Source organism: Dicentrarchus labrax, unplaced genomic scaffold (genome assembly GCF_905237075.1).
Source record: "Dicentrarchus labrax unplaced genomic scaffold, dlabrax2021, whole genome shotgun sequence".
Classification (NCBI taxonomy): domain Eukaryota; kingdom Metazoa; phylum Chordata; class Actinopteri; family Moronidae; genus Dicentrarchus; species Dicentrarchus labrax.
Genome location: NW_026136723.1, coordinates 9,173,721 through 9,199,583, shown reverse-complemented (window position 1 = coordinate 9,199,583; position 25,863 = coordinate 9,173,721). Strand labels below are relative to the sequence as shown.

The following is a 25,863-nucleotide window of genomic DNA, read 5'->3' as shown; positions in this document are numbered from 1 at the left end:
GCAGACATCCTGACAGCTTAGCACACTCACATTCACCCAGGGCTGGCTGCAACACTTAAATATATGACAGTAATGTTCAGTTGTCAGACAGGACGTTCGCTGTCTCCACAGTGAAATAATGTGCTCATCCACGCATTCCTTAATAACTAGAAATGAAGAAACAGTCCACACATTGAGCTTTGAAACACATAGGTATATTTCGCTTTCAGGTCCAACGGAACAAACATGACAATCCTCATGTGAGGTTTTCATGCAACAGAAAATAGGAAGGAAAGAAAGGGAGGTTAGGAAGGAAGAAAGAAAGAAGTGGGTGTATTTATCCAACACAAGGTACCAGTTCATCAGAGGCAGTGAGAATAGAAAAGGGTTCAACTGTAGTAGATCAGAGGGTAGCAACTGTTGTTCCTTATCCTACCAGCAGAAGGCAGTGACACTATAGGATCCCCAAAGCAGAGGTGCGGCTGGTTAGGAAGCTCCTGTGCAAATGTTTGGTAGAAGGTTAACCTCAGGTCAGTCCTAATGTCCTGTGGATGCAGCTGCACCAGCACAGCTTTCAGGTTCTCACTGAAAGCTCACTCTGCCACCATTGCACACAATAATTAAAATGTATGAGTTAGTGAAATGTTGGGCAACACATACTGGGCTGATGTTGGCTGTTTTTGTCCTTATCCTTTTTTACTGAGGAAGGGTAGAATAATGGATGTGGTTAAATTTGGGGATTTTGATTATCAGCTTTGCTAAATGGCAGTTGGAAGAACATTTACTTACTACACTATGTAAATACTCTATCAGAAGTAAAAGTCCTGCATTCAAACTGTTTAAGTAAAAAAGCAGAGATATTGGCAACAAAATCTACTGAAAGTACCAAAAGTAAAAGATCTCATTAAGCAGAATAACCCCTGTTAGTGTGATTATTATTAATGAATCACTATTATTGATGCATTGACATGCAAGCAATACTTCAAAGTTGTAGTTAAGGTTGGAACTGTTTTATATAATTTTGGGAAGTTTAATCTAAAACAATAATTGTATTATTTCCTTCTGAAATGTTCTGGATTAAAAGTATGAAGTAGCGTTGAAATGAAAATACTCCAGTAAAGTGGGAGTCATTGAGTGAATCTACGTAGTTACATTCCACCACTTGTACACTAAAAACACTTATACATTATACAATGTCAGCCTGTAAAAGTAAAGAAATGGCAATATAATGGGAACATATTTAACAGGTCCCTTCCTCAAACAAGGTTTCCAAGTAGGACTTACCTAAAATGGGTCTGAGTATCTGCAATATGCAGTTTTACTTATTTTGTCCAGTGTGCCCCACACTTCACAAACGTGTGTGCTGTGTTTAACATCCAAAACAGAAGATGGCAATAGTGATCTGACAATGGGGGCCTTAAATTGTTAATGCATGGGAGTCGTGCTGTGCTGGTGTTGCTGCAACCAGTAGCTCTGTTTACATGTGCACAGTATTTCAGAAGGAGGCTTTTATTCTGAAGCATGTTTTATTCAGTCGAGGCTGTGCTTTCAAACTCTAATATACAGTCTTGTATTTCACTGAAATTGGAAAGATGGATTTGATGCCATCTTACTGCTCCAAATATGAATTAAATATGTTGGAATAGTTATCCCAAACATTAATTAAGGTTAATTTCTATCAGTGCTAATGTAAACAAAGCCACTGATCTTTGTCAGCTTACTACATACGTCAGGAAACCCTGAAAACTCTAATCAGAACAAGTATCTCTACTTGCTCCTATCTCCTAAAACATTTCCCTTCATCTAACTGCTCTGTAAGCAGACTAATCCAGGAGGTTATAAAAGCATTCAGCTAGAGAGTGATGAACGAGCCCTTAGTGAGTTCTCTGTCTGTCAGAGCAAAAGAGAGAGAGAGGGGGGAGGGTTTGTCCCAAAGCAAGACAAATATTTAATCATTTCTGCCTGGTACAGTGCTGAGGAGGCTGCAGAGCTACAAAAAGATACTGCTGTGCGTTGACTGTTTTTGTGGATTTTGTTGTTGTCTGGTTCGTAGGATCATGCAGTATAGTGACAGGTTACAACTATCTTAAGTTTACTGCTCATTGTTGAAGAACTTTAAAATACTTACAAATTAAGAAACAACACAACAACTTGATAATACTGTAAAAGTTATAGCCTCAAGCATACAGTGCATATTCACATGCACACACACATTCAGACCAAATGCACAGCCATACTTTATAAACACATGGAGGCTAAAACGATATGCGCTACTGGTGTCGTTGATCAAATGCATTATGGGATTCCCTTATTTCACTAGAATTTCACAATATTCCACTTCAACAAATCCACAAATCCCAAAGAGATCAATCTTAACTCACATTTTCTCTCTCTCTCTGTCACTGTAAACTGGAATATGGTAATCTTTAACAACATATCAAAGTAAAAGCACAATAATAAGAATAAAAATGAATAAATAAAACAACATGAAGGAGGAAAACAATATGTACAAATGAAAAACAACATTTAAAATTTAAAAATCAACAAAATGCCAGAAGATATCGATAAAAACCTAATGGGATCTTAGGCCTTCTTTTTCTCAGCGAAAGATCATATAGCAGTAAAATCCCAATAACGCCCCAACCCAAACCCTACCCACCTCCATCCCACCCACCCATCAGATCAGACCAGGAAGCTACGCTACATAATACTGCCTTTCAATGTCAGAAAGTGTGCACCATACATGAAGACAAATGTACTTCATCTCATGATATACATAGACGTACAGTATATACATGATATACATGTGTGTTGGAGGACAAACTGAGCCATCCCCACCCTGCAAAAAGTATCCACACCTTGTCATCAGCTCCCTGGAAACCTGATGTTCCAGAGAGAGAGAGAGAGATACTCGGGAACATTAGCGGACGCCACTGTCGACTTCTCATTTTATGTATGCATGTCCCTTTGTTTTCCCCAAATATAAAAATGAAAGTAAAATGATAGAGATGACTTTTCTTAGCCTCCTTAAAATTTCTCCTCCATCCTTGCACATAACAACAACAAAAAAAAGATGAAATGAGAGATTAGAACCATCATGCATTGATTTGAGTGACTGTTTCAATAGCAACAGAGAGGGTGAGGGAGAAAGGGTCGTAGCAGGGCTTAGGAGGTTCAGAACTGGGAGGCCGAGCTGGGGTCGCACTGAAGTAGTCGGACAATGGAGGGGTCACTTTTGGCACCTTTGATAAACTCCTCCAAGGACAATTTGCCTGCATTGTAGATGGAGAAAGGAAAACATTATTTTGAAGTAATATAACCCTTCTTATATGACCTAAGTTGGGTCACATAAACCGAACTTTTTACATAAATACTTAGGCTTCTATGTCGATGGACACATGGATTTTATATATTAATGTTCTTGCTTAATCTTGATGGGATTACTAAAATGTGTCAATATCTACAATATAGTAAGTATATAATTATATATGTACCAACCTTGTCCTGTAAATAGTTATTTTACTCTTGTGATCAAAAACATTGCTCTAAAGCTCAATTCTGAGGCTGTTCTTTACGTTTTCTAATAAATATAGCAATTTCTGATTCAAAATACAGATACAAATACGGCTAATTTAGTTTTCCCAGCAGGCTGACAAGAAATATATTTATTCAGGATAAACAACTAAACTAGTTCTGTGGACATTCAGGATGATAAAATATCAATATAGTGACCGTGTCCAGTTGGGATCTGGAATTTTACCACTTAATGTCTAGAAGAAGAAAGGTGTACTTTGTGTCTCAATGATAAAGAAAATGAGTTTCATTTTCAGTTTTCTATTGAGCTTTTTACTGGGATCTTTGCAGTATTTTGTTTAGTAAGACAAAAAAAAGAAATTGATTTTGTAAATATAGATGATGCACACAGACAATTGGTCGTTCATTCTTCTCTTTCTCTTGCTATTCAGTAAACAATTTATTTGATGTATTTATAGTATAGTAACTGAGGATTTTTTTTTTTATACCCCAATTGTTTTTCTGTTTTATAAATAACGATGTCTTGTAATCCCATCAGGGATGGGACAAATATTTACATGACACAGAAGTAAAACAACTAATTATTGCAGTTCTAAATTGTCTCAAAAATAGTCTAGTTAATTTCAAAGATTATCTTCAATAAACTCTCACATTCATCCTTCATTCCTCACTCCTCCTCTCCACAACATATTCATCCCTGCATGTTGCCATTTCCTCCTCTCACCATCATTATTGAGGTCCATTTGTCTGAAGATCTTATCCGTCCTCTTCTCCGGCGTGGATTCATCCTCTGGCATCTTCATCACAGATGACACCATCTTGTAGATGGCCTGATAGACGGAGAGAGAGAAAGCAGGAGAGAGACAGGGTTACGTTGGGTGGGGGCCAGAGAACAGAAAGTGAATTCAAGCCAGCAGGGACCCATTAAGGAAACTCGGCAGGAGAGAACTAAAACACGAATGAACTGAAAAATAAAGACGCTGTGGCTTACAAGATGCTGATAAACACGCTTTCAGGAGTTCACATGAATCACAGACGTTTGTTACTCCTGATGCCAAGAGTTGCTCCCTGGGCAGCTTTTCCACAAATACCCTTGCAGGGTCTGTACGGCTGTAGAACCACAGTGACACAAATCACACGTGCCAGCAGGGTACGGGGGCTTACGAGCCGAGCTTACTGTATTGATCTGATACATCTTTATCTGTTGACTGATATGAGCGCCTCCAGTCCCCTGATAGCATTAAATTAACCTCTGCAAGTGAGCACAGAGAAGCTCAAAATATCAGCTGGCCTCAGACACGGATCTACAATCAGCTTACGTGCCCATTAAATCTTCTCCATTGGGAGCATAGGGTGTAAAACTGACTGTAGATCAGTGTCACAGCAGCTCCCTCAGAAGGGAATGTGGCATGCATGAAATAAGCCCTCTGTGACATACCAGCTCTACAATTTTATCTTTTGGACTACAAAATGGGAGTTCATATATCCTTTCAAAAAAGGTTGAATAGCTGGGTGTATTTTTATACTAACAGGACAATGAGGCTGCTTCTCACATTTTTATTCTTTTTTAGTCATTTGATGTTGATAATATGTCTGAGTTTGGCAAAATCTATGGAGGACCACAAGTGTCACATAAAATGTGCATTCTATTTATTGATATCAAAAAGGACAATAAAAACAGGTTCTTACCAATTAAAATATGAATCTATCAATAAATAGCTATGTCCAATTAAACGTCTGATTAACAAGAATTTCAATAGGCTAGTTATTTTAAAATACAGTATAAGTTAAGCAAGATTTAATCCTTTTTCTTTTTCCATTTATGCGCTGCAATTTATTTTCCTTTAGCATTTTCATTTATGTGACCCTCAACCACTTTCATGGCTCGCATTTTTCACAGTATAAGCTCTGCTGTGTTAGTAGTGTAAGAGAATAATGATGCTTCCCAAAATGCTGGGTTATTTCTTTAAACACTAGGCAAACTCCATTATTAAGGAAGCCCTTTCGATGCAACTGAAAGCTAGCAAGTGGGTCTTGTATCTAAGTATTTAACAGAAGGACAACAGTGATATCTTACTGTTCCAGAGATTTCTAAACATATTGTTGTATTAAACAGTGTTGGAGTAATACTGCAGCCCTATCTTACACCTGTTTTGGGGGGAAATATTGTCTTTCTATATTGACATTTTTTAAAGATCAATTAATGATTTCATACAATAATTACATACATTCATACATTTATATCTTATTCCATTTTCAGTCAATTAAAGGAACAGGTGGTTACGCTGGATTAAGTCAAAAACTTAACTATATTATGTTGGACATCTTTTCATTAGGGCGTGTAGGGTAAAGATGCAGTCTGCTGTCCAATAATGTGGTGTAAAACAACCCTGAGTACCTTTATCATGACAATCTCTCTCTCTCACTCTCTCTCTCAATGACACAATGGGCGCCTCCTCTCTCATCCAACGGTGCGTAACCTCAATGAGTTTGAGGATAATCCCAGTATTCTGCACACTCAGGGATAAAGTCTGGTTAAATTTAACTCCCTAATCCGTGAGAACCCTGTAGTGCGCACACACTGGTAACACACACACACACACACACACACACACACACACCACACAGAACATACAGCGCGATCCTCAAATTTCGACGTTTGAGTCTGTTTCTTCTCTTCAAGAGTGACGGGATTACATACAGCACTAATGTAGTACTGTACTGAACAGTCTTCATGCAAAGTGATGCTGCTGCCAATGTTGCAATCAGTGTATTAAGTGCACCTACATGCATAGGTGACATTTGCATATCAGTGTTTAAGCTTCCTTGCACATATATGAATGCATTAACTGACATAATTAAAGGGAACATTTATAGTAAGCACTTTCTCTGTCTAATCCTGTCAATGCAATTGTTTGATTGTTTAATCCAAATAAAATGTATAAAATGTAATAAAACATATGCTTCTTAGAAATTTAACGACATATGCACAATGCTGCAGCAATTTGGTGCCAAATTTTTTAAGCATGTTATTGACCACACCATGTGTTTACTAAAATCAAAGTTAACTTTAGTGACTGAGAGATTTATGTATTATATATTCCACATATGTGTCATGCACAAAATCCCCATGTGACTAATATGTATTTATGGTTTATTTGATAGGGACAGATACAGTAAACATAGCCAGGGGAAAACAGCTATCCGATGTTAATATCAAAGTGTTTGTAGTAGATGCTCATTCGCAACACCGGTCCCAAATTTGGGACCCTGTTCTTTGCAACTTCTGCCTTACATTTATAGATCTTAAAGGAAATCCAGTCTGTCTTTAAACAGGAACTCCACAGTTTATACATATAGAGATCTGTTTATGTGCAATGAGGAGTAATTCCTTCTGTAGCTCTGGAGGAGATTTGAGAAAATAACCCTTATTATGCCATCAAGGATATCTCGGCTAAGGCTTGAAAACTGAATATTTATAACAGAAAGTCTGTGTTATTATGGAAATTTAGGAACTTGTGTGAACTGATACTAGGACTAAAAGTTTTTAGCCACGTGAGTGGTGTGGTTGGTGGTTGCTAAAATGTTTTAGCAATATTTATCTCCCGATTTTTCCTCTAGTGTTTGCATAAGGTTGACCTTTTTGGTTTTGAGTGTCTCGACAACTGCTGGATGGATTTTCATACAATTTGGCACAGATATTATGTCCCCGTCAGGATGAACTCTAATGACTTTAGTGATCCCCTAATGTTTCATCATCATCAGGTCAATTTATTTAATTTGTCCAATACTTAGCTAATGACATTCAGCCCAGGTTTATTTTTGATTAGTGTTAATCAGCAAATGTTAGCAAGCCAAAATGTTAAACTAAGACAGTTAACATGGTGAACATCAGCATGTTAGCATTTAGCTCAATGCACAGCACAGCCTCACAGAGCTGCTAGCATGTCTGTGGACTCATCGTCTACGACAGTCTGCTTAAAAAGTTGTGTGGACATCTTGAAAGATGTGTGCATTCAGTAAAAATATGCTATTGGTTTGTATTATGGGAAATGTAGGATCCACTGTTTTTGGTGTTTGACCCAATACCAGACACTGAATGGACCGATTTGGACCACCTCTTGTTAGTCCCCTGACTTTTTGGAAGCGCAATACTAAGTTTCTACTTACTTAAACTGGTCCTTTAAAAATATCTTGCTGAGGCTGTTTCCAAAAAGTTCCTACTGTTGTTTCAGTGTGAGACACATGGTATATTGTACTTTATGGCACTATTTTTTTTGCCTTTACTATTAGCCCCTGACCTCAACTCATCCTTTCCCCCAACCACACCTCATTACCCAGTGTCCCTTGCTCACTTGTACAATCTCCAGCATCTCGTCGCGGCTGATGTAACCATTTCCGTCCAGATCATACATGCTGAAAGCCCATTTCAGCTTCTGCTCCAGCTTGCCCCGTGACGTCACGCTCAAGGCGATGATGAACTCCCGGAAGTCTATCGTCCCGTCACCGTTGGTGTCAAAAGTTCGGAAGACGTGCTCAGCGAACTTGGAGGCATCACCGTAGGGGAAGAAATTGGCGTAGATTTTCTTGAACTCCTCCACATTCAAGGTTCCACTGGGGCAATCCTTCAAGAAACCCTGAGGAAAAGAAGACACAAGGCAAGAAAAGAAGTCCTTTAACTCCTTCTTTCTGTCTCGAGCACAATATAATACATCTATGTGATACAGAATGTACACCAGCAGACCCAAATAAAACCTTTTTAAAGCCAGTTTGAACAATCAGGAATCACATTTCTGTCATAAAACTTCGACCAGTAAATGTTTCATTCATGTAATGCTTCATTCTAACAGATCGAAGAAGTACTTTTTGAAAAGAAGCTTAGTTTTGAATAGTTGAAAGCAGTTCTATCTTCTTTTCAAGGAGTCACATTTGATAAAGCAGCATTGTGCCTGAGAAGAAAAAGGAAGTAAAAGTCATGTCAGTCCCAGTCTTTGTTCCGCAGAAATAAAGTTCTTTTATACAAAAGCCTTTAAGATAGAGGCTGCGAGGTGACAAAGCCATTGTCCTGATTTGAAGGCTGGAATTACTTTTTGATCATCATATCAAATATTCTCATAAGTGAAGGTGGAAAGTCAATATAGTTCTGTTCCTAATAACGCTTTTTTTCATTGCCAGTCCTATTTTCTGTGAGAGAGCGTCATAACTTCTAGCAAGGTTTGGATTTATTGCCAATAAATCCCAAAAAAGACAACCTGCATAAATTCTCAGAGACCTCAGGCACCTCAGCATCCTGTGGAATATACCATTTGGTTTATATGACATCTCCAGCATCCTGGAGCTGTAAATCTGTTTAGAGCGAACACCATCATGACCACAGTCAGTGTGAGGATACCCGGGGTCAGCGAGGCTTAAGTCCCAGGTCAGGGAGGTGATGGTTTAACATCTACAGTCTATTTGGGACAGCTCACACAGCTGTTCCATAGGTTTAATCCATGCATAAAGCCATACAGCCACTACACAAACACACATGCATGCACAGATGAGATTAGATAAGTAATGCGGTCAGGTCAATGTAGCACTTCATCGAGCCAAGTCTTAGCAGACTGGGAGCGGGTGGTGCTTGACCATGGATGGAGACAAACATTTAAGGCTGCTGTCAGTGTTACTGGTTACTGTTGAAACATGTGTACTTGTGTAAGAGCACTGGGTGTGGGTGTTAAGCTTATTACTTGTAACTTATGACGGCTTGGAATTACTTCATAACATAACATTTTCAGTTATTGCTAAGTATGAATCTGTGTTGACAGGTGTTGACCAAAGTGCTGTTTCTCCGAGCTCAGTGGTAACTGAAGTGTTAAATTATCTAAGACAGGTGTACATTTTTAACAACACACAAGCATACTGTTGACTTTTAAACCCAGATAACACTATCATCAAAAAGTCACAATAATAACTTTCATGTTCTATGAATGATTACTATAAACCAAGTTTTTAAATTAACTCAACTTTAATATCAGAAGGTTAAAGAAAAAACTGACTCCTACAGTATTTCTATCTTGTTCCTTAAAGCTGCAGATTTAAATATTTTTTATATTAATAATGTATCAAATGACTATGTGTAATGTAGAGAGAGTCCCTCCTGGTTACAAACCCACAAGGAATTGTTCTTTACAGCCTGCAACTATCATGTTTTGGTTCACTCTCAAGGCTACCATCAACATCTTTTCCTGTGGCAGCTGTTTCTATCAATCAGGCTCTAATAAACTCACTGTATGCTATCTGCCCAGCACCAAATGGCTAAAAGACAAAGTTAGCAACTAGCTGCAAACACTGTGCAGCATTTAGCAGCTAAAGAGCCTCAGGAACTGTGCAGACCAAAAACAGATCTAAAAGGAGAGAAAATATTGGACTTTAATTTAGCCAGAAACACAACTGTGAGTGCTTATGTTACTTCATATCTGCTAGATGTGTAAATTGGTGACTGTATGCTCGCAGGTTCACCCCTGTATGCATTAAAGGGGAAGTGGATACAGCGTTGGAGGCGGGGGTTCATTTATTCTTATGAAAGGAGCTCAGTGGTGCAAAAAAACCCAAAATTTTCTGGTATAAAATTACTCAGAGCTTCCGCATTGTGGGGCAAACACCCTAAAGACTTCCACTGGCCGAGCGTGGCCTAACTTCCAGTTTAGCCCTCTGCTACCTTGAATGGGGATTAAATGATTTAATTGTCCAGCTCTCCTAGACTTTTCAAATGTTATTGGACCGAATGGATCAAATTCTGATAGTGAAAGGAGTCGTTCCGGAAGGGTTGTGAGCACCTCTTTCACAGTGTTTCGTGCATCAAGTGATGGACACCATTGCTGGAATTACACTGTGGTCACTATGCTTCAGAGCCTGGTGCTCTTCCTGGGGACTTGGTTTCACCACAACAACTTTATAAATTGAGTGTCTGTCAGTGCCGTGCTGACAGCTTATTAAGCTGACATAAAATCAATGAATGCAGGTTTAAGTAAAATCAGCAATACCACAATGTTAAAGTACCTATTGGTTACAGCAGAAAGTCCATAAATTAGTAGTATTAAGTAAAATGTACTTAACTATCGTACTCTATGCTATATATTTTATAGTTAGATATTATTACTGATGCAATAATGTGTAAGAAGCATATTTTAATGTTGAAGTAGGTTAAGGTTGACTACTTTATAAACTGTTGGGTTGTCAGTATATTACAATGTATTTTAAGACGATCATATAGCTACTTTTGAATCTACAGTAACTATGTAACTATTAACTATTGCTGCTAAATGAAAAGTGTAAAAGTACAATATATCCTTCTGAATTGTAGCGGTATAGATGTATAAAGTATCATAAAATGCAAATACTATGTAATTAGTTACTTTTCACAACTGAATTTGTAGTAGTACCATCTCTATGACTTGGTAGCACCCAAAAATGTCCAGACTGTGTGTATAGTGTGTGTCTGCATACCTTGTACCACTCCTGCAGCTCGTGGTCGGAGAACTCAGTGTTCTCCCGGAGGTCCTGCAGCATCTCTGGCCGCAGCTTGCTGTTCTGTTTCCCCATGGCAACGGGACAGGACTCTCGGTTTCCTTGACAACAATGGTGACTACAGCACTAGCCAGGCCGCTTTTCACACCTGTCAATCAGAGTTAAAAACACAGGAGGTCAGCAACAATTAAGCCCGGAGGAGGATGACCTCCTGTGACAAATGAGAAGCGAAATGCAGTTGGTCAGCAAACAGCCGCACGTCACCGGAGCCACTCAAAAAAAACATGAGTGATTAAAAAGTAGGATTCCTAAAGCAAGGCTGCAGTTTAAAGTAGAATTAAAAGCTCACTAAAAGCAAGCTGGTTACAAAAAAAGATGCTATTATTAGCCAGCTGCAATACATGGAAATTACAGCACAAATTAAATCACCAAGCTAACAATGGAAAAATAACATAAGGCAGTTCCCTACAAGAAGTTGACAAATTGACAACATGACTTTGTTGACAACATGACTTTGTTGCGTCCCAGTTCCCTTGACACGGCATGTTATGCAACACCAAAAGTCTTTAAACTGCTGCATCACATTCGCCAAACATTAAATAATCCTGTGACACACCCCTGTGACGTCAAGTGCTAGCCCACTGATCACATTTCTGGGTTTATTTGACCAGCTGTGTGTTTGTGTGTCAAATCAGCTGCGTGGTGTGTGTGTGTGTGTGTGTGTGTGTGTGTGTGTGTGTGTGTGTGTGTGTGTATGTGTGTGTGTGTGTGTGTGTTTGTGTATGTGTGTGTCTGTCAGTGTGTTCCCAGACCTCCTAATCTTCATCTCAATTTGACCTGCCTAACAAAACACGATTTCAGTGATGCAACTACATAATGAAACTGTCACTGTGAAACAAAATCCCCCCCCATCCGTTATAATGATGCATGGGATTTTAAGGGGACAATTACTGTCACTATTAAAGGGTTAACACTCTACTTACCCTCCCCAATTTTATACTATCAAATGGCCTTGAACTCCTTTAAAAAATAATAATCTATTTATCTCTCCATTCATCGCCTGCATGTCTGTATTTGTGTCCAAATTGAAAAATGAAGGTCTTTCTAAGTTACAAACTAGGGGTTCATATAATGTTATGTACATTTTAAGGTGTTTTTACCCCTTCAAACTGTGATATAATCCATTAAAAATACCTTAATATGTTATAGATCATTAATTCTAAGATTAAAATCAATTTAAGCTACAAATAATGGGCACATGTACTGTATTGTTTGTACAATGTGTTGGTTTTTACCTCTTAAAAACCTCTTGAAGCCAGACTATGTACGCTTTGGTGAATTATGGCCAGGTTTTACTTATAAAACCTAATTATATATAACTTATATTTCTGATAAAACCACTAAAATGTTTATCTGTGACATGACAAAATGTTGCATAATAAGGAATTAACAAGTAATTAAAAAGCTTAAGCACAAGTCAAGAAGGCAGAAAACAGTCATATTAGCACAAACACGTTTATTAATTAACATGACTCTATTACTGATATTTAGACACTGTATGTATACTGTAACAAGTTTGTGTAAAAAAGAGCAACAAACTTGTGCTTGTTAACTTTGCTACCTTGCACTAGACGGCTAATTAGCCTGTGACCAACCATCAAAGTAGTTGCTTCTGTGTGTGAGTGTGTGCATGATTTAAATTACAGTATCACTGGGGCTTGAACACCCCCGATGAGACCCGGCCGACCTTGCCGACCTCCAATCTCTCTTCAGTCATGCTGGTTAATTACACTAACAACTTTGTGTGTGTGTGTTTGTGTGTAAAAGTGAGAACAAGCACAGGGCTGTTTGTGTTTATATGAACTTGAGAAAGTCAAACAGTTTGTGTGATGCATTTGAGGTGGATGGCGTGGGTGTTGCAGGTCTTTATCGCTGCCTGGCGGAGAGTTCACAGAAACAGGTCTGCTAGATGTGTAAAGAAACACTTCCGGTCGTCTCTTTACTCAGCTAATAAAATTATACTCATATTAAGTCACTCATCCTGAAGGCGTTAGACTAAATGCTTGTGCACTGACAGTAATGCTTGCAGCCAATTCCCAGACTACTGAGTAGAGAACTGTTGCCATCAATTATGATTTCCTCTTCTCTGTTCGGGGACCGGTGAATGCAGTACACTCTGAGGATTAGGAAACAATATAATGGATCTTTTCCAGATGGCATTTAAATTCAGCCTATATCTAGACTATGTCTTGGAATGATTTGCTGGACTGCATGTCCACCTGTCGTTAACAAAGACAGATTTCTCTTATTTTTCCCAAAACGCAAGAAAATTTCCTATTTCTGTCCTGTTTAATTGACAGTACACATCTCATTTAATTTGCTTAAGTTATTCTGCAATCACATTTGACAAATATGTCTTCCATCCAAAAGCCACAAAGGCACCCAGCACAGCTCGGTAAGTCTTTAGCCATACACACAATCTAAGGACAAAGGCATATACAAATTAATTTCTCCTCATGGAGTAATTGAGCGGTATCTGCACAGAAAGCTATATGTGAAAATCAGTAGGTCTTGCTATAAACCAGTAATTTGTGTGTTTTAGTTGAGCAGGCAGAGAACAGACTGAGTCTCACATGAGTGTTCGGAAAACACGCACCTGTCACACACGCACACATATTTTTTAGTACCTGTAGAAATTAATCATAGCCGCCCACGGTGTCCAATTGTCATCTAGAGAATACAGCAACAAAAAAAAACAGTCTACGCCTGTGTGTGTGTGTGTGGGGGGATTGAGGGTAGGGGGTGTGAAAGAAGAAAAGCATAGAACAGAGGATGACATTTAACTGGAGAGATAAAGATTCTCTAATTAAAGCAACTATGACATACACAGTAAACCGTTTCTTTAATTGGCTTGTAGCAAAAGGGAGTAACGTAAGTGAATAAAGAGGAAAGTATTTCATCCAACAAAGAATACTGCATATATAGGACTATTTTAACATGTTCCTTGTGCTGAATGATATATATTTAAGAAATGACCCAGCCACTAAAGCACACCAGTTAATAGGAATTAAAGTTTTTATCCAAAATGCAATGAACTGAAAATAAATCCCCTCACACAGCTTTGTGGTTATGTCACAAATCAACTGTAATTACAGCTGATGTTATCATGGAGCTGATTTTATTCATGTTATTTCCCTGCAATACTTTGTTCTATTGTTTGGCAAAGTAACCATCTCTATTAGGGATGTTCATCTCCATCAGGGAGGCTGATACACATCTCCACGCATTGCCAGTGGTCCAATACATTAAACATGTGAAGCAACATCATTTGATTCAACACAATGCAATTCAACGTGATACAATTAGATGAATATATTCTTCTGCAATTCAATATGGTAAACGAAGTTTGATTCTATTTCTTTGGTTCTTCTTAGTCTGCCTGAGAAACAGTTTAGTGAGGGGGACTCAATCTAAATATATTATATATTTGTTTTGAAATAATAAAGTCATAGGGCCTTTACTAATAATTATATATGAATAAATTGTTTTTTAACGATGCTAAGATACAAACGAAAAAATGTCATCTCAAATTGTCACATCTTGAACTGTTGGAGCCGGCACACCGATGCAAATTGATGAATCTTAACCATCCCTAATCTCTGTCAGGTAGGATTAATGTTATCTCAGAGGTGAAGGAAGTTTCTATTTGTAAATGGTATAACTGCTGTTGTAAAAATATGCTTTTTTTGTATTAACATGTGGGACCTACTCTCAACAATTAAACTCTTGCTTTATGCTCTTATCCACGCTTAACTGTCATTCTCCCCAAAGTGCCCATTTGAGCCAAGTGAAACAGTATCTGCACGTGGTAATCCAGTGATTAAGCATTGTACTTTCATAAAGCTGATGACATCATCAGGGTTATTTTCTCAGATTTAACAAAGCTCCTCCAGAGCCACACAGCATGCTGTTGTCTGTGGCTCTGGAGGAGCTTTCACAGGCTGAGTAGTTCGAACCATGAAGAGCAAACTGACCTTTATGTTTAAAATTGGGGGAGTGCCCCTTTAAAAGACTACAAGGTGGTTTTAAAGACAGTTGTCCTGTATGGCATAGAACAAGTAAGACATTCCTACTGTGAGAGTGATGTTCTTTCAGCCATTGTTCCTGTGTTAATGTCCTTGTCTGATTACCAATACATTTTTATTGTATTTTTCCTCTTTACTTTACTACCAATCCACTGTGTTTATTTATGACAATGCAGGTTCTCAGGTACCCTTTTGTTGTTTGAACAACAGCCCTAGAGCCACAGGCAGTGGGATCGAGAGAGGCGAAAGTCTGCCAAATGAGCAGGGAGCTATCGGTGCGGGTAACATCTAGGGAAGTTAAACAGATTTAAAACATTATTATAGCAGCAAACAATTATTTCCTGTGTAAAGATATGGGTGGTTTGTTTAGACTGCCGGTCTGCTCCGTGTGCAGCTGAGTAGAGCGACTGTAACTAGTATTTTCTCATCTACCTCGGCGTATTCAGGATTTATTTAGACCAAACCAGCCTTTGTGATGGTTGGAACAGTGGAAAGACCAACCAAAAGAGTTTTGGTGAGTTTTATTACATTTCTGTCCCATTGTTTCGTATCTATAACATTTAAACACTGTTCATTTGCATATACCACCCACGTTGTAATGAGACAAAGCTGCTTGAAAATCGGAATATGTTACCTTTAACTAACAACCACTGCTAATGTTAATTTATCCCACAGCTACAAAACAAGACACAATGGCTAGCTAGCTAACAAGTTAACAAAATGAATCGGATCAAAACGATGCACAAAGCTCTTATTTCAGAAATTAAACTTTGTTCGGTGCCGTTTCTGCGATGTTTGAGTAGAAACGCAATGAGCTTCTTTGGGCTAATGTTCACCAACAAAGGAAGTGTTCGGTCATCTGACAGCCCTCTACAGGTTCAACAAAGCCCTTGGAGACTAAGTCACAGTAAGTGTAAACTGACAGGCAAACTGCCAGTATTCTCTACTTGCTACAACTGCACAACAAATCCTATAACACGCTGACCTTTTCACTGCACTCGCCATTCTCTCCCTCCCTCCACCTAGTTTTTTCTTTCTTCAACCCAGCTGTGACCTGTGAGAGCTCACTGCGTGCCTCCCTGTTGGTTTGAGCAAAAATGTTAGTCCTTACCAGAAACTGTTGTTTTAATCTCACTGTGGCCCCCTAAACCCAAACCCTACTTCCAATCCCTTCGTACTATCCCTCTATCGTTCATCCCTCCATCCTGAGACATAAATCACTAATCCATCTCTCCAGTCTAAGTGCCCAGTGCTTGTTAGTTGTTGTTGTCCAGCCCCATCGTAAGTCGACACACATACACACATACACACACACACACACACACACACACACACACACACACACACACACACACACTCAAACTGAACACACACATACACTGACTCTGCCCCTTGAACATCTGTTCCAGAGCGACTAAGCGGGTCACCAACCTCTGGGTTGATGATCGTTGCACAGAGGAGAAAGGAGGGAAAGACAGAGGAAGGAGAGAGACAAAGACATGATGTAACACCAACGATAGAATCAGATAGAGAAAGGCAGCTGAGATGAGAGAAGGACGAGAGGTGCTTCCAGAGCCAAAGGGGGTTATTAGGTGGTAGAAAGTTATTTGGAAAAATACAAAGCCTAGACTTTTATATGAGGGATATCTCTGTCTGACCACAGATTATCTTCTAGCCCCAGTTTGCGTCTCATATATTATCACCACATTTGAGTCACAGAGATATTGTGAGAAACAATTTTTCCAAAAGGATAAATCTCTGGCAATCTTTCAAAAACCCAGAAGGTTGTGTAAAAACACACATGCAGTTACGACTCTATTTCCCTGATCAAACATTTTTTTTACAAACTGAAATGAATATAGAAAATATACTTTCTAGTGGTATGAGTATCCGTGTAAAATGTCTCAATAACCTTTTTTTACTCAATTCTTAGAAACTTTTATTAACCACTTGCTTGTATATATGTATATATATAAGTAAAACAAACTCAAGTAAAAACAAAATCCTGATCAAGTAAGTTTAGAAATTTTAAGTGACACTGACTTAATTTTGCAATCAGGAATGTTTCTGTAACTTACAAAACTAAGTTAGTGTTAGTTGTTTGAAGGCTGCTTTTAGCTGAGTTGGGCCGAGTAATGCAATGTGATGAAACAAATCATTTTTAAAGTAAATTTAGTTATGACTAAGCAGGTATTACTTTTTAAATGAACAACATCTAATGGGTTATTTATTAAATGTTTAAGTAACTTGACCAACCCTGGCCAAAAGTGATGTACAACCTTTTTGTATGACACACAAAACACCTCTTCATCTCATACATATATGGATTGCATGTCATGCAAAATAAACTCTGAGATATGTAATTATTGGCCACCATGTTTGGATTAGGAAATATATGGTAAAACCTTTGAAGTCTGATTCTGAATTTATTTTCCATTTAAGCTGCCACTAGCTAATATTTTTTGCCAACATTATAATTTGATTCTTTTATAAGGCCATTTTAGTGCCCAAAAGAAACCCCTCAGAAGCACCTTACAGCACATCAGTGGACACTAAAAGTAATTTCATTCTTTAAGCTGGGTTAGCTGTTCCTTAAGGAGGATTGAAGCAAGTTTCACAGCAGGTTTTAGGGTTGAGTAAAATCCTCCCACACCAGGCTGGAATGATTTCCCTGGGCATTAAAAATATTAAAAGCATATTGACTTTGGTCAGGGAGGTATACCGCCATCATCACTGAGGTAGATAACACTTGTGACAATGGCTGGCCGATATCAGATTTTTAATAAAAGCCTGTTACAGTACGTCAGCCCATCTTTAGCAACAATAAATTGAAGGAGAAAAAAAGCGGTGGAGAACAGATTGAAATGGAGAAAGTGAAACGAAAAAAAAGGGCAGGAGGAATGTGAAAAGTCGGGGAGAGTTAGAGAGGAGATAAGTCCAAAGTCCAATTTAACATTTTAGGGAGCCAGTCCTTTTCTCGACTGTTTAATGTGCTTATAAGACGAGAAAATGCCGCCTTCATATCGCCTGCCAACAGCTCAGTCATTAGGGAGGAAGAGGGATGGAGAGTGGGAGAGAAAGGAAAGCAAGAGGACTGGAGAAGGGAAGATGGACAAGGAAGGGAGGGGTTGTTCAAAGTGGTATGCAGCACTAGAATACAGCAGACAGAGCTGGTGCCATGTGAAAAAAGCAATAGATCAAGAAATCTGACAGCCACCATTGATTTTTTTTCTTCACTCGAGTGTTTGCAGCCTCTTCTCAAAGTGCAGCAATCTGAGAGGCCACCTGAGACGCTGGGCAGCTTTTACCTTTTATCCATATTTCTTTTCTTTCATTTTCTCCCCCTCCTGTTCTACATGATTTTATCTCACGCACAATTTCACATAATTTGTACCCAACAATTTGCTTTTCTTCTCCTGGAATTTCCACCCTGATGATCTGTCACTTCTTTCTGTGACACTTGAGAGACGTGATAGGCCTTCATTGTCTGCCTTCTCTTTCTCAGATTGTTCTTCCTGAAGATTTGTGGTAATTTTTTCCTCTTTTTTGTTGTTATGATGAAGACTTATGTTGAAGATGCAGTGTGAGGTGACAACATGCAGTACTAAAGTTCTGAGAAGTAATGGTTTTGAAAAAGATTCTTTGTTGCTACATTCAAGGACAAGCAGGAAGCTCTGACATTGTCAACTTAATTGTCGGAAGTCCAATTAATTTAGGGTTCAAAGTTTGCTCCTCTATTGTTCATTGTCTACTGGTTCCTTTTGGCAGGGTCTCCACTTCCACTGCTACGCTGATGATGTCCAGGTCTATATCTCCATTGAATCCATTTTCACTGCATCTTTCTCTACTTAGACCAACTACATCAACAAAATTAAATCGTGGACTCAAGCCAACTAAGGCTGCAAATGTCAGATAATAGTGAACAGTGTCCACCACAAGTTAGTAGAGCCCAATGGTGACACCTTAAAATGTCTTGTTTTGTCCAACCAACAGGCTTCACTATCAGATAAGACTAAGAATACTACACACACACACACACACACACACACACACACACACACACACACACACACACAAATATGAGAGATTGGATCCAGATGTGTACATATAAAAACTTCACAATTAATCATATATTAAAATTGTTGCTTAGTATTGCCAATCAACAAATTTATAGCTAAAATATATTGTTTCAATGAAAAAACAAAACAAATTTAACCATGACAAATCTGACATGATCAACCACCGTTGGTCCCAAAGCTCTTATCCAAGCCACATACAACTTCTCCACTATGTCTCCCTCACCTCACATCCGCCACATCCGAACACCATGCAACTCTCATTACCATTACACTTGCAAAACATAACTTGTCTCTGCCATCCCACTCCTCTTCTGCTGCCAAAACTCTGATCCATGCCTTCATTACATCCAGACTTGACAACTGCAATAGCATTCTTTATCCTCCAAAGGGCAAATTAGCTTGTTTCAAGGAGCCTTCAAGGATGCTGCCAAAAGCATCCTTGAAGGCATCAGCAAGGGGACGTTTTTAAACCTTCAAGGTATTAATAACACATGGTCTTTAAACCTGCATAAACTGATTTGGTTACTTGGGGCATCAGAAACAAGCTGTAAAAACATCACTGACATACAGTATTATCAGTTAATTTGGCTAACTTCTTTGCAAACAGTTGTTTACTTACACAGAGGAGAAACAGAGCTTCCATTCTGATCACTTAATGAATGTTACTCATTAACATTCACTCTGATTTAAGCTCTGATTTGGTTTCCACCAACTCCTTAAGGAAATATCTGTCTCTTTAGCTCCTAAATTCTGTACTATATGTTCATCAGCTAATGGATTTAATGTTTGGTGCTGGCAGGTAATGAATAGTATCACAGCTTTTTCTGCCTGCTTTGTCAGAGTGCTGAGACTGAACCGAAATGGTAAACCTGTGAGACATAAAAACAATATGCTAAAAGATGCTTATAATACATCTTTTAGCTATATATACAAATAATCCTGTGGGTTCATATCTATTAACTAGGAACTTGCAGATACAAAATATTGATTATAGCCACAAACAAAACTGACACTTAAAATATGTAAACTGTTCTTCAAGTAATCAATTAGAATCTGGTCCTTAAAGACTACTTTTCCCTTATGTCACTGCTATATCAGTTCATCAAGTCTAAAATCCATGTGTTTCCATCTTAGGAGACAGTGCGAAAAAAAGAGTGACAAGAGGATGGAAAGGAGGGAGAAGAGAGGGAGGATTGATGCAGATACAGAGAACTATTGAAGGAAAAGACATTAATGGAGAGGTTAAAAATAAGAATGAGGACTGGTCCTCAGTGTGGAGCTCTCTCTCCTGCTGCTACACTTTTCAGAGCATGTCCAAACCCTGATAATAACTCTCTGTCAAAGAGAATGTAGTCACACATGTATGCACACACCTTATAGCCCTCTACGATCTACCTTCTTTCATTTAAAATAATGTATAAAACTGACATCCACTGATGATGTGGCAAGGACTGAAAGCGAGGAGGAGGAGAGGGGAGAATGTGATGAACTTACATTTAAGGTCGTGTAAGTGCAGTAGGCAAAGGCCTAAAAGGCTTATGTGGTATTCACTTCAGAGAGGATGAGAGACAGACAGTAAAAGTAGACAGACAGATAGACAGAAAGCAGAGTTAGGGCAAATCAGGGATGGAACCCATGCTGAAATAATGACCACTAATGGGAAAAATCATGCTCTTAAGATTACCATTATTTAGAGAAGTAAGATTTATCGCAAATTTGGAGAACTGCAAAAGGATTTACTTCGTCCTATTTGCCTAAATATGCATTGTCCACTTATCAGCATGTTGAATATTGGACACCCACTTGTTCTCAGTGCACAGAGGATGGAAATGCTCAACAAGTTAGTCTCATACATCTGGGCTGCGACTAAAGATTATTGTCATTATCATTATTGTCAAGAAAACATCATAAAACAGTGAAAAACGACTATCAAAATATCCAAGAGCCCAAGCTGATGTCATCAGATGTCTCTAATGTACATTATTTACATATTTGTGAAAATAACTCACTTCACTATTAACTAAAACGGCAATTAATAGGAACTAGATTTGCTTTGGAAACTATAGGAACTATCCCCCTAAATGTACGGAATTCATCTTATATGACACTGGAGTCAACTTGCGCCACCTGCTGGTTGCATTTCCAATGCCAAATGTGAGAGGGGCTTTTTAATGTCATATAATTTAGTAATAGAATGACATTTTGCAACATTGGGTATATGCCACTTTATGGTACCACCAACACGCAATTTTTTCTGATAGAGTTGGAGCACACACTTCCTTCCAGCTCTGCAGGACATCATAGCAACAGACCTCTTTTCAGGAACTCAGAACTCCATCTGGTAGGCGGCTGACCTCATTTATAACACGTCCATTGGAGGTCAACGCTATTTCCATCTGGGTCACAAAGACACAAAATAATGTCCTCCATCTAGAAGTAACAATCACGTTTACATGACTGAAAAGTTCAAGCAACCTGAGAGCATCCATCTATCCATTACTTGGGTAGCAAGCAAATACAGATCAATTCTCTGCCTTTGAAACCTGCTTAAGTCATGCAGGTAAACCTATTCCCACAACTCCATTGCAAATAAGGCGATTTGTGATAAAAAGCCTTCTTGGCACTGGACAGTGATTTAATTTTCCTTAAACACCAACACAAAAAGAAGCCATGTTTCTTTCTTGCCCAACCAGTAGCGTGTGAATATAGAGACATGTGTCTTTCTCTTGAAACACTGTGTCCCTGCTTTCCAGTCATCCAAACCATGCAACTTTCTTCCGAGTGTCTGGAGTGTCTTCTAATGATGTCCTTGACCAAAAAAATCCTCTCTGGCTGTTAAATTTTTCTTTTAACAGCCAGATTAAAAAAGAAAAGAAAGAAAAGAAAATCCAACTTGCACATGCACAAATATATCAGCCAACGGAAATGCATGGACACAGGTTTCCCTTCTCTTTCCTTGCAGGGTAGAGATATAAGCCAGTTGATACCACAAGGAAAGAGAAGATGTTCATTTGTATAATATTTATGTAATATTTTTAAGAAGTGGGACTTGTTGAAAGCCTCCTCACAGCCATTCCTTATGAAATATTTACACTGGGAAGCTCACAGTCAGTTAGGACACACATTTATTAACTAGTTCAGTCTTCTAGCTGCTCCACTGTCCCCTCTCTCTTCATGTATGAGGAATTTAATTGTACTGGACATTTGCACATAATATTTGCAAATGCACACCAGGAACTTGGAGGTGGGTGAAATTTATCCTGCCGAGTCAAAGACAAAAGCAATATGCATTCAAGACTGTGCTGAAACTATCCAATTTTAACACATTTTTGTGCCCACTTGGCACTTGGACATAAAATGCAGTCAGAGCAGTCCCTTAAATGCACTTTCCTCAGTTTACAACAGCAATTTCACGCATGCAAATGGGTAAAATGCACGGTAATAGAGCAGGGTGAGTGTCCACAAAGAGAAAAGTGTGGGTAGCTATTATAGCCTTAGTTGTTTTTGTGTATTTTGGTGTAAGACACGGCAGCTTTATAAGTTACAACACGTTTGATGGAGGCAGTAAATCAAGCATTTGGTCCAGTGCTGTGAACACTCAAAGCTGTTGCTTTGAGAGAGACTTGTGTTCACCAGCATACGGCTCAGGTCAGCGCTGCATCTGTCCGTGTATACACAGCAGGGGAGGGAGCTCTAGCTGGCTTCCAAACTGTAGCACACCATGTGTTTGTGTGGGAAGAGCCAGGTTCGAGGAGACGACGAGCCGAGCGCCTGCACAGTTGGTGCATCAAAGGGAGTCAAGCTGTAACATTTGTTGATTACACAATATGCGAGTCTAACGGGGGATATGGGCGGAAAATGTTTGTTAGGTTGCTGCTGCTTAGTAAAGGGCGAGGACTGAGGGAAGGAAAAGAAAGCGAAAGGATGAGGAGAGCAGATTAAAAAAAGATTAAACAAAACAAGAGGAACACTGATGGATAATTAATGACACTTTTTCTCTTCCTCCCTGCGTCTGTTTTCGTCTCAGTATCTGCTCCGTGCAGTGCTATGACCTTTAGTGAGTGGGTAATTCTAGCACGGGGCCTGAGCATAATAAAATATGAAAATCCATAGTGTCTTCTGCACACTGAGCGGACCAAAGACAGCAGGCTCGGCTGCTGACAGGCCGAACTGTGGACCTCTACCCAGGCAGCTTACTGTATCAGCAGCAGCCTCACTTCCATGGGGAGAGGTACAGCCACAAGTTTGCTCGTCTTCCTCTTGGAGACAACTTGGCCTCAGCAGCTGAGCTAGTCACAGTTCAGAAGCCATGTTCCAGTTCTTCAAGAGCACGTTGATATTTTTAGACACAATTCGAGACATCTGAACTCTCTTCTAAGACAATCCAACCGATTGTCAGAAAAGCTATGATTCATGCTCTAATACAACTTGCACTAATGGAAATTGTTTTAGACAAATACCTAGCACTATCATAGCTGTCAGTTTAGATTGTAAGGCCTTAAACAAGACCAAAAAGTACTGAAACCTTCAATGACCTTTGTAAAACGTTGTAACAAAGGCCCATTCATTCAAATTAATGTCTTTTTCAAGGTATGACCAATGAAGACACACCAGTTCTGAAATCAACCTGAGCCATGATGGGAACCCTTTACTTCCATGCTAACATGCTAAAGTATTGCAGCCACACAGCTAACAGGGTAATCCTGTGGATAATAGGCAGATTATCGGAGCAGTTCTCACCAATATTACAGCATACACAAGCACATTCTGTACGTTAGAGGTGGAAATTATGAACCACTTTTTCAAATTGAAATTTGTTTGTTGGGTTCAAAGATTCACTAGACTTCAATGTTTTTTATACCAACGCTTTGTGTGACCATTAACAACCGTTAGTAAATTCTGTCCATAAATTCAGCTTGTTCTCTCCGTTGTGTTACTAACTAGGCCTATATGGACACTTCTTATAAGACTAATAGTTTAGCTACCACCTATCTGCAAAGGAGTTGATTGTGTCTGGGAATTGGTGTCACTATCTGTATATCACACAGCTAAGCTAAGCTACAGTGGTGTTTTCAATGAGGGAAGTTACACCACTAAAAGCTACTGACTGAACCTTTCTTAAGATGCTTCTTGATATGAGTGAGTTCTACATAAACAGAAGATGCTATACTAAAGTTGGAACGGTTTTGATGATTTCACATGAGAAATTTCTGTATTTGTATTTATTTTTCTTTGCTTCTCTAACTGGTGTGAAACCAATCAGAGTTGTCACTACTGTCAATCAAATCTGATTAAACCACACCCACACAGATTGTTTTCTATTTTCAAAGAGGAACTTAATAATAAAGGTAATTATTTATAATTAATTATTCCTAGATTCCCATCAAAGATAATTGTCAATAATTGACATTGTGTCCGTCAAACTGACCCCTAAACAAATCTATAGCATCTACAGATTCCCCTCAGGGGTCACAAGTGTAGCTATTCATGCTGCTGAGGTGAAGGAGAATCCTGATATAGTTCTATCCTTAGCTGCAATCGATCTGCTGACAAACAACACCCGTCTTCCCTATCCTCTCATTTAGCCTCTCCTTTTTCTTTTCCTCCCTCCTCCATCTATCTCCCTTCCCCTCCAAACCGTCTCCAATGTCAGTTTGTCGTTTTTTAACAGCCCTTTGATCTTTGCTAAATGCCTTGGGCCTAGCATTGCTGCTGCCTGAGCTCCCCTGGTATCGCTGCTCTAGATCTTTCCATTCTGCTCCTGCCAACGCAGACTGGCATCGGGACCATTCTGGCCTTTCTCCTTGTTACTAAACAAAAAATTGGGTTCAGATGCGTCGCGGTGTCCTGGTTTAGTTGCCTGGCAGTCTGGACAAGACATGGGAGGAGTAATGGAGGCTCAGAGCATCCAGTCTAACCTTTGTACACCTGACTTACAGGCGCTCAGGTTTAATGGGGTTCTAGCATGCATACCCATTACCTACAATGCAATCATGCACAAAGTTGATGTAAGTACAAACCTGCATGCATCAGGAGAGAAACTGTATTCTTCTAACGTCCGTCCAGCAGCTTGGACAGTCTGAAAAGCTTGCGGTTAGGTTTAGTTGTTGCTCCGGTGTAAATGATATTGTAAGGGCAAGTTAAATAGGACACTGAATCAAATCTCTCTCCTTTCAACCTGCCAAACATATCACGTTGCTTGGGAGGTGAATTGTCCCACATGCACTGAGACCTTAAAGGGTTAATGTGCTGTTTTTTAAGCTCTCCAAGGGCTCTAAAAAAGGGGACATCCCTTACTGAGAGAGGCCTCCAGGGTGAAGGGCTTTCGAGGCAGCAAAGTGTATTTTAGCTCATGTCCCAGAGCAGCACGATGCACCGGCACAGCACCAAGAGCCCGAAAGACACACTCCCAGCCACGTGCGGGAATCACACGCACCCTTCTGCACGCAGTCACAAAAATACACACGCACTTCCCAGGACGAAGATGGTAATCATTCTCCCAGCATCAACTTCCTTTCTTTGTTGCTGGAGGCAATTATTCACTTATCCAGGTCAAGGATTGTGATGAGAAATAAGTGATAAAAAAAGAGACAGCTACATGGAGGCCAGAGCATCACTAGGGTTTGGCAAGTTGTGGCATGTCCAATGGTTTTGCATTACATTTTTTTATTTAAAAT

General features: G+C 39.2%; 1 protein-coding gene across 1 annotated transcript in view; it reads right to left on the bottom strand.

The window, feature by feature from the left end:
• Nucleotides 1–172: 172 nt before the first annotated feature.
• LOC127357620 (hippocalcin-like protein 1) overlaps nt 173–25,863 on the bottom strand; it is a 45,889-nt gene continuing 20,198 nt past the window's right edge. The window contains exons 2-5 of the mRNA XM_051389931.1: nt 11,002–11,170; nt 7,869–8,150; nt 4,238–4,343; nt 173–3,251 (exon numbers count right to left, since the gene is read on the bottom strand). Coding sequence (XP_051245891.1) covers nt 3,154–3,251; nt 4,238–4,343; nt 7,869–8,150; nt 11,002–11,097 — 582 coding nt within the window. The 5' untranslated portion in view covers nt 11,098–11,170 and the 3' untranslated portion in view covers nt 173–3,153. The remainder of the gene's footprint in view (nt 3,252–4,237; nt 4,344–7,868; nt 8,151–11,001; nt 11,171–25,863) is intronic.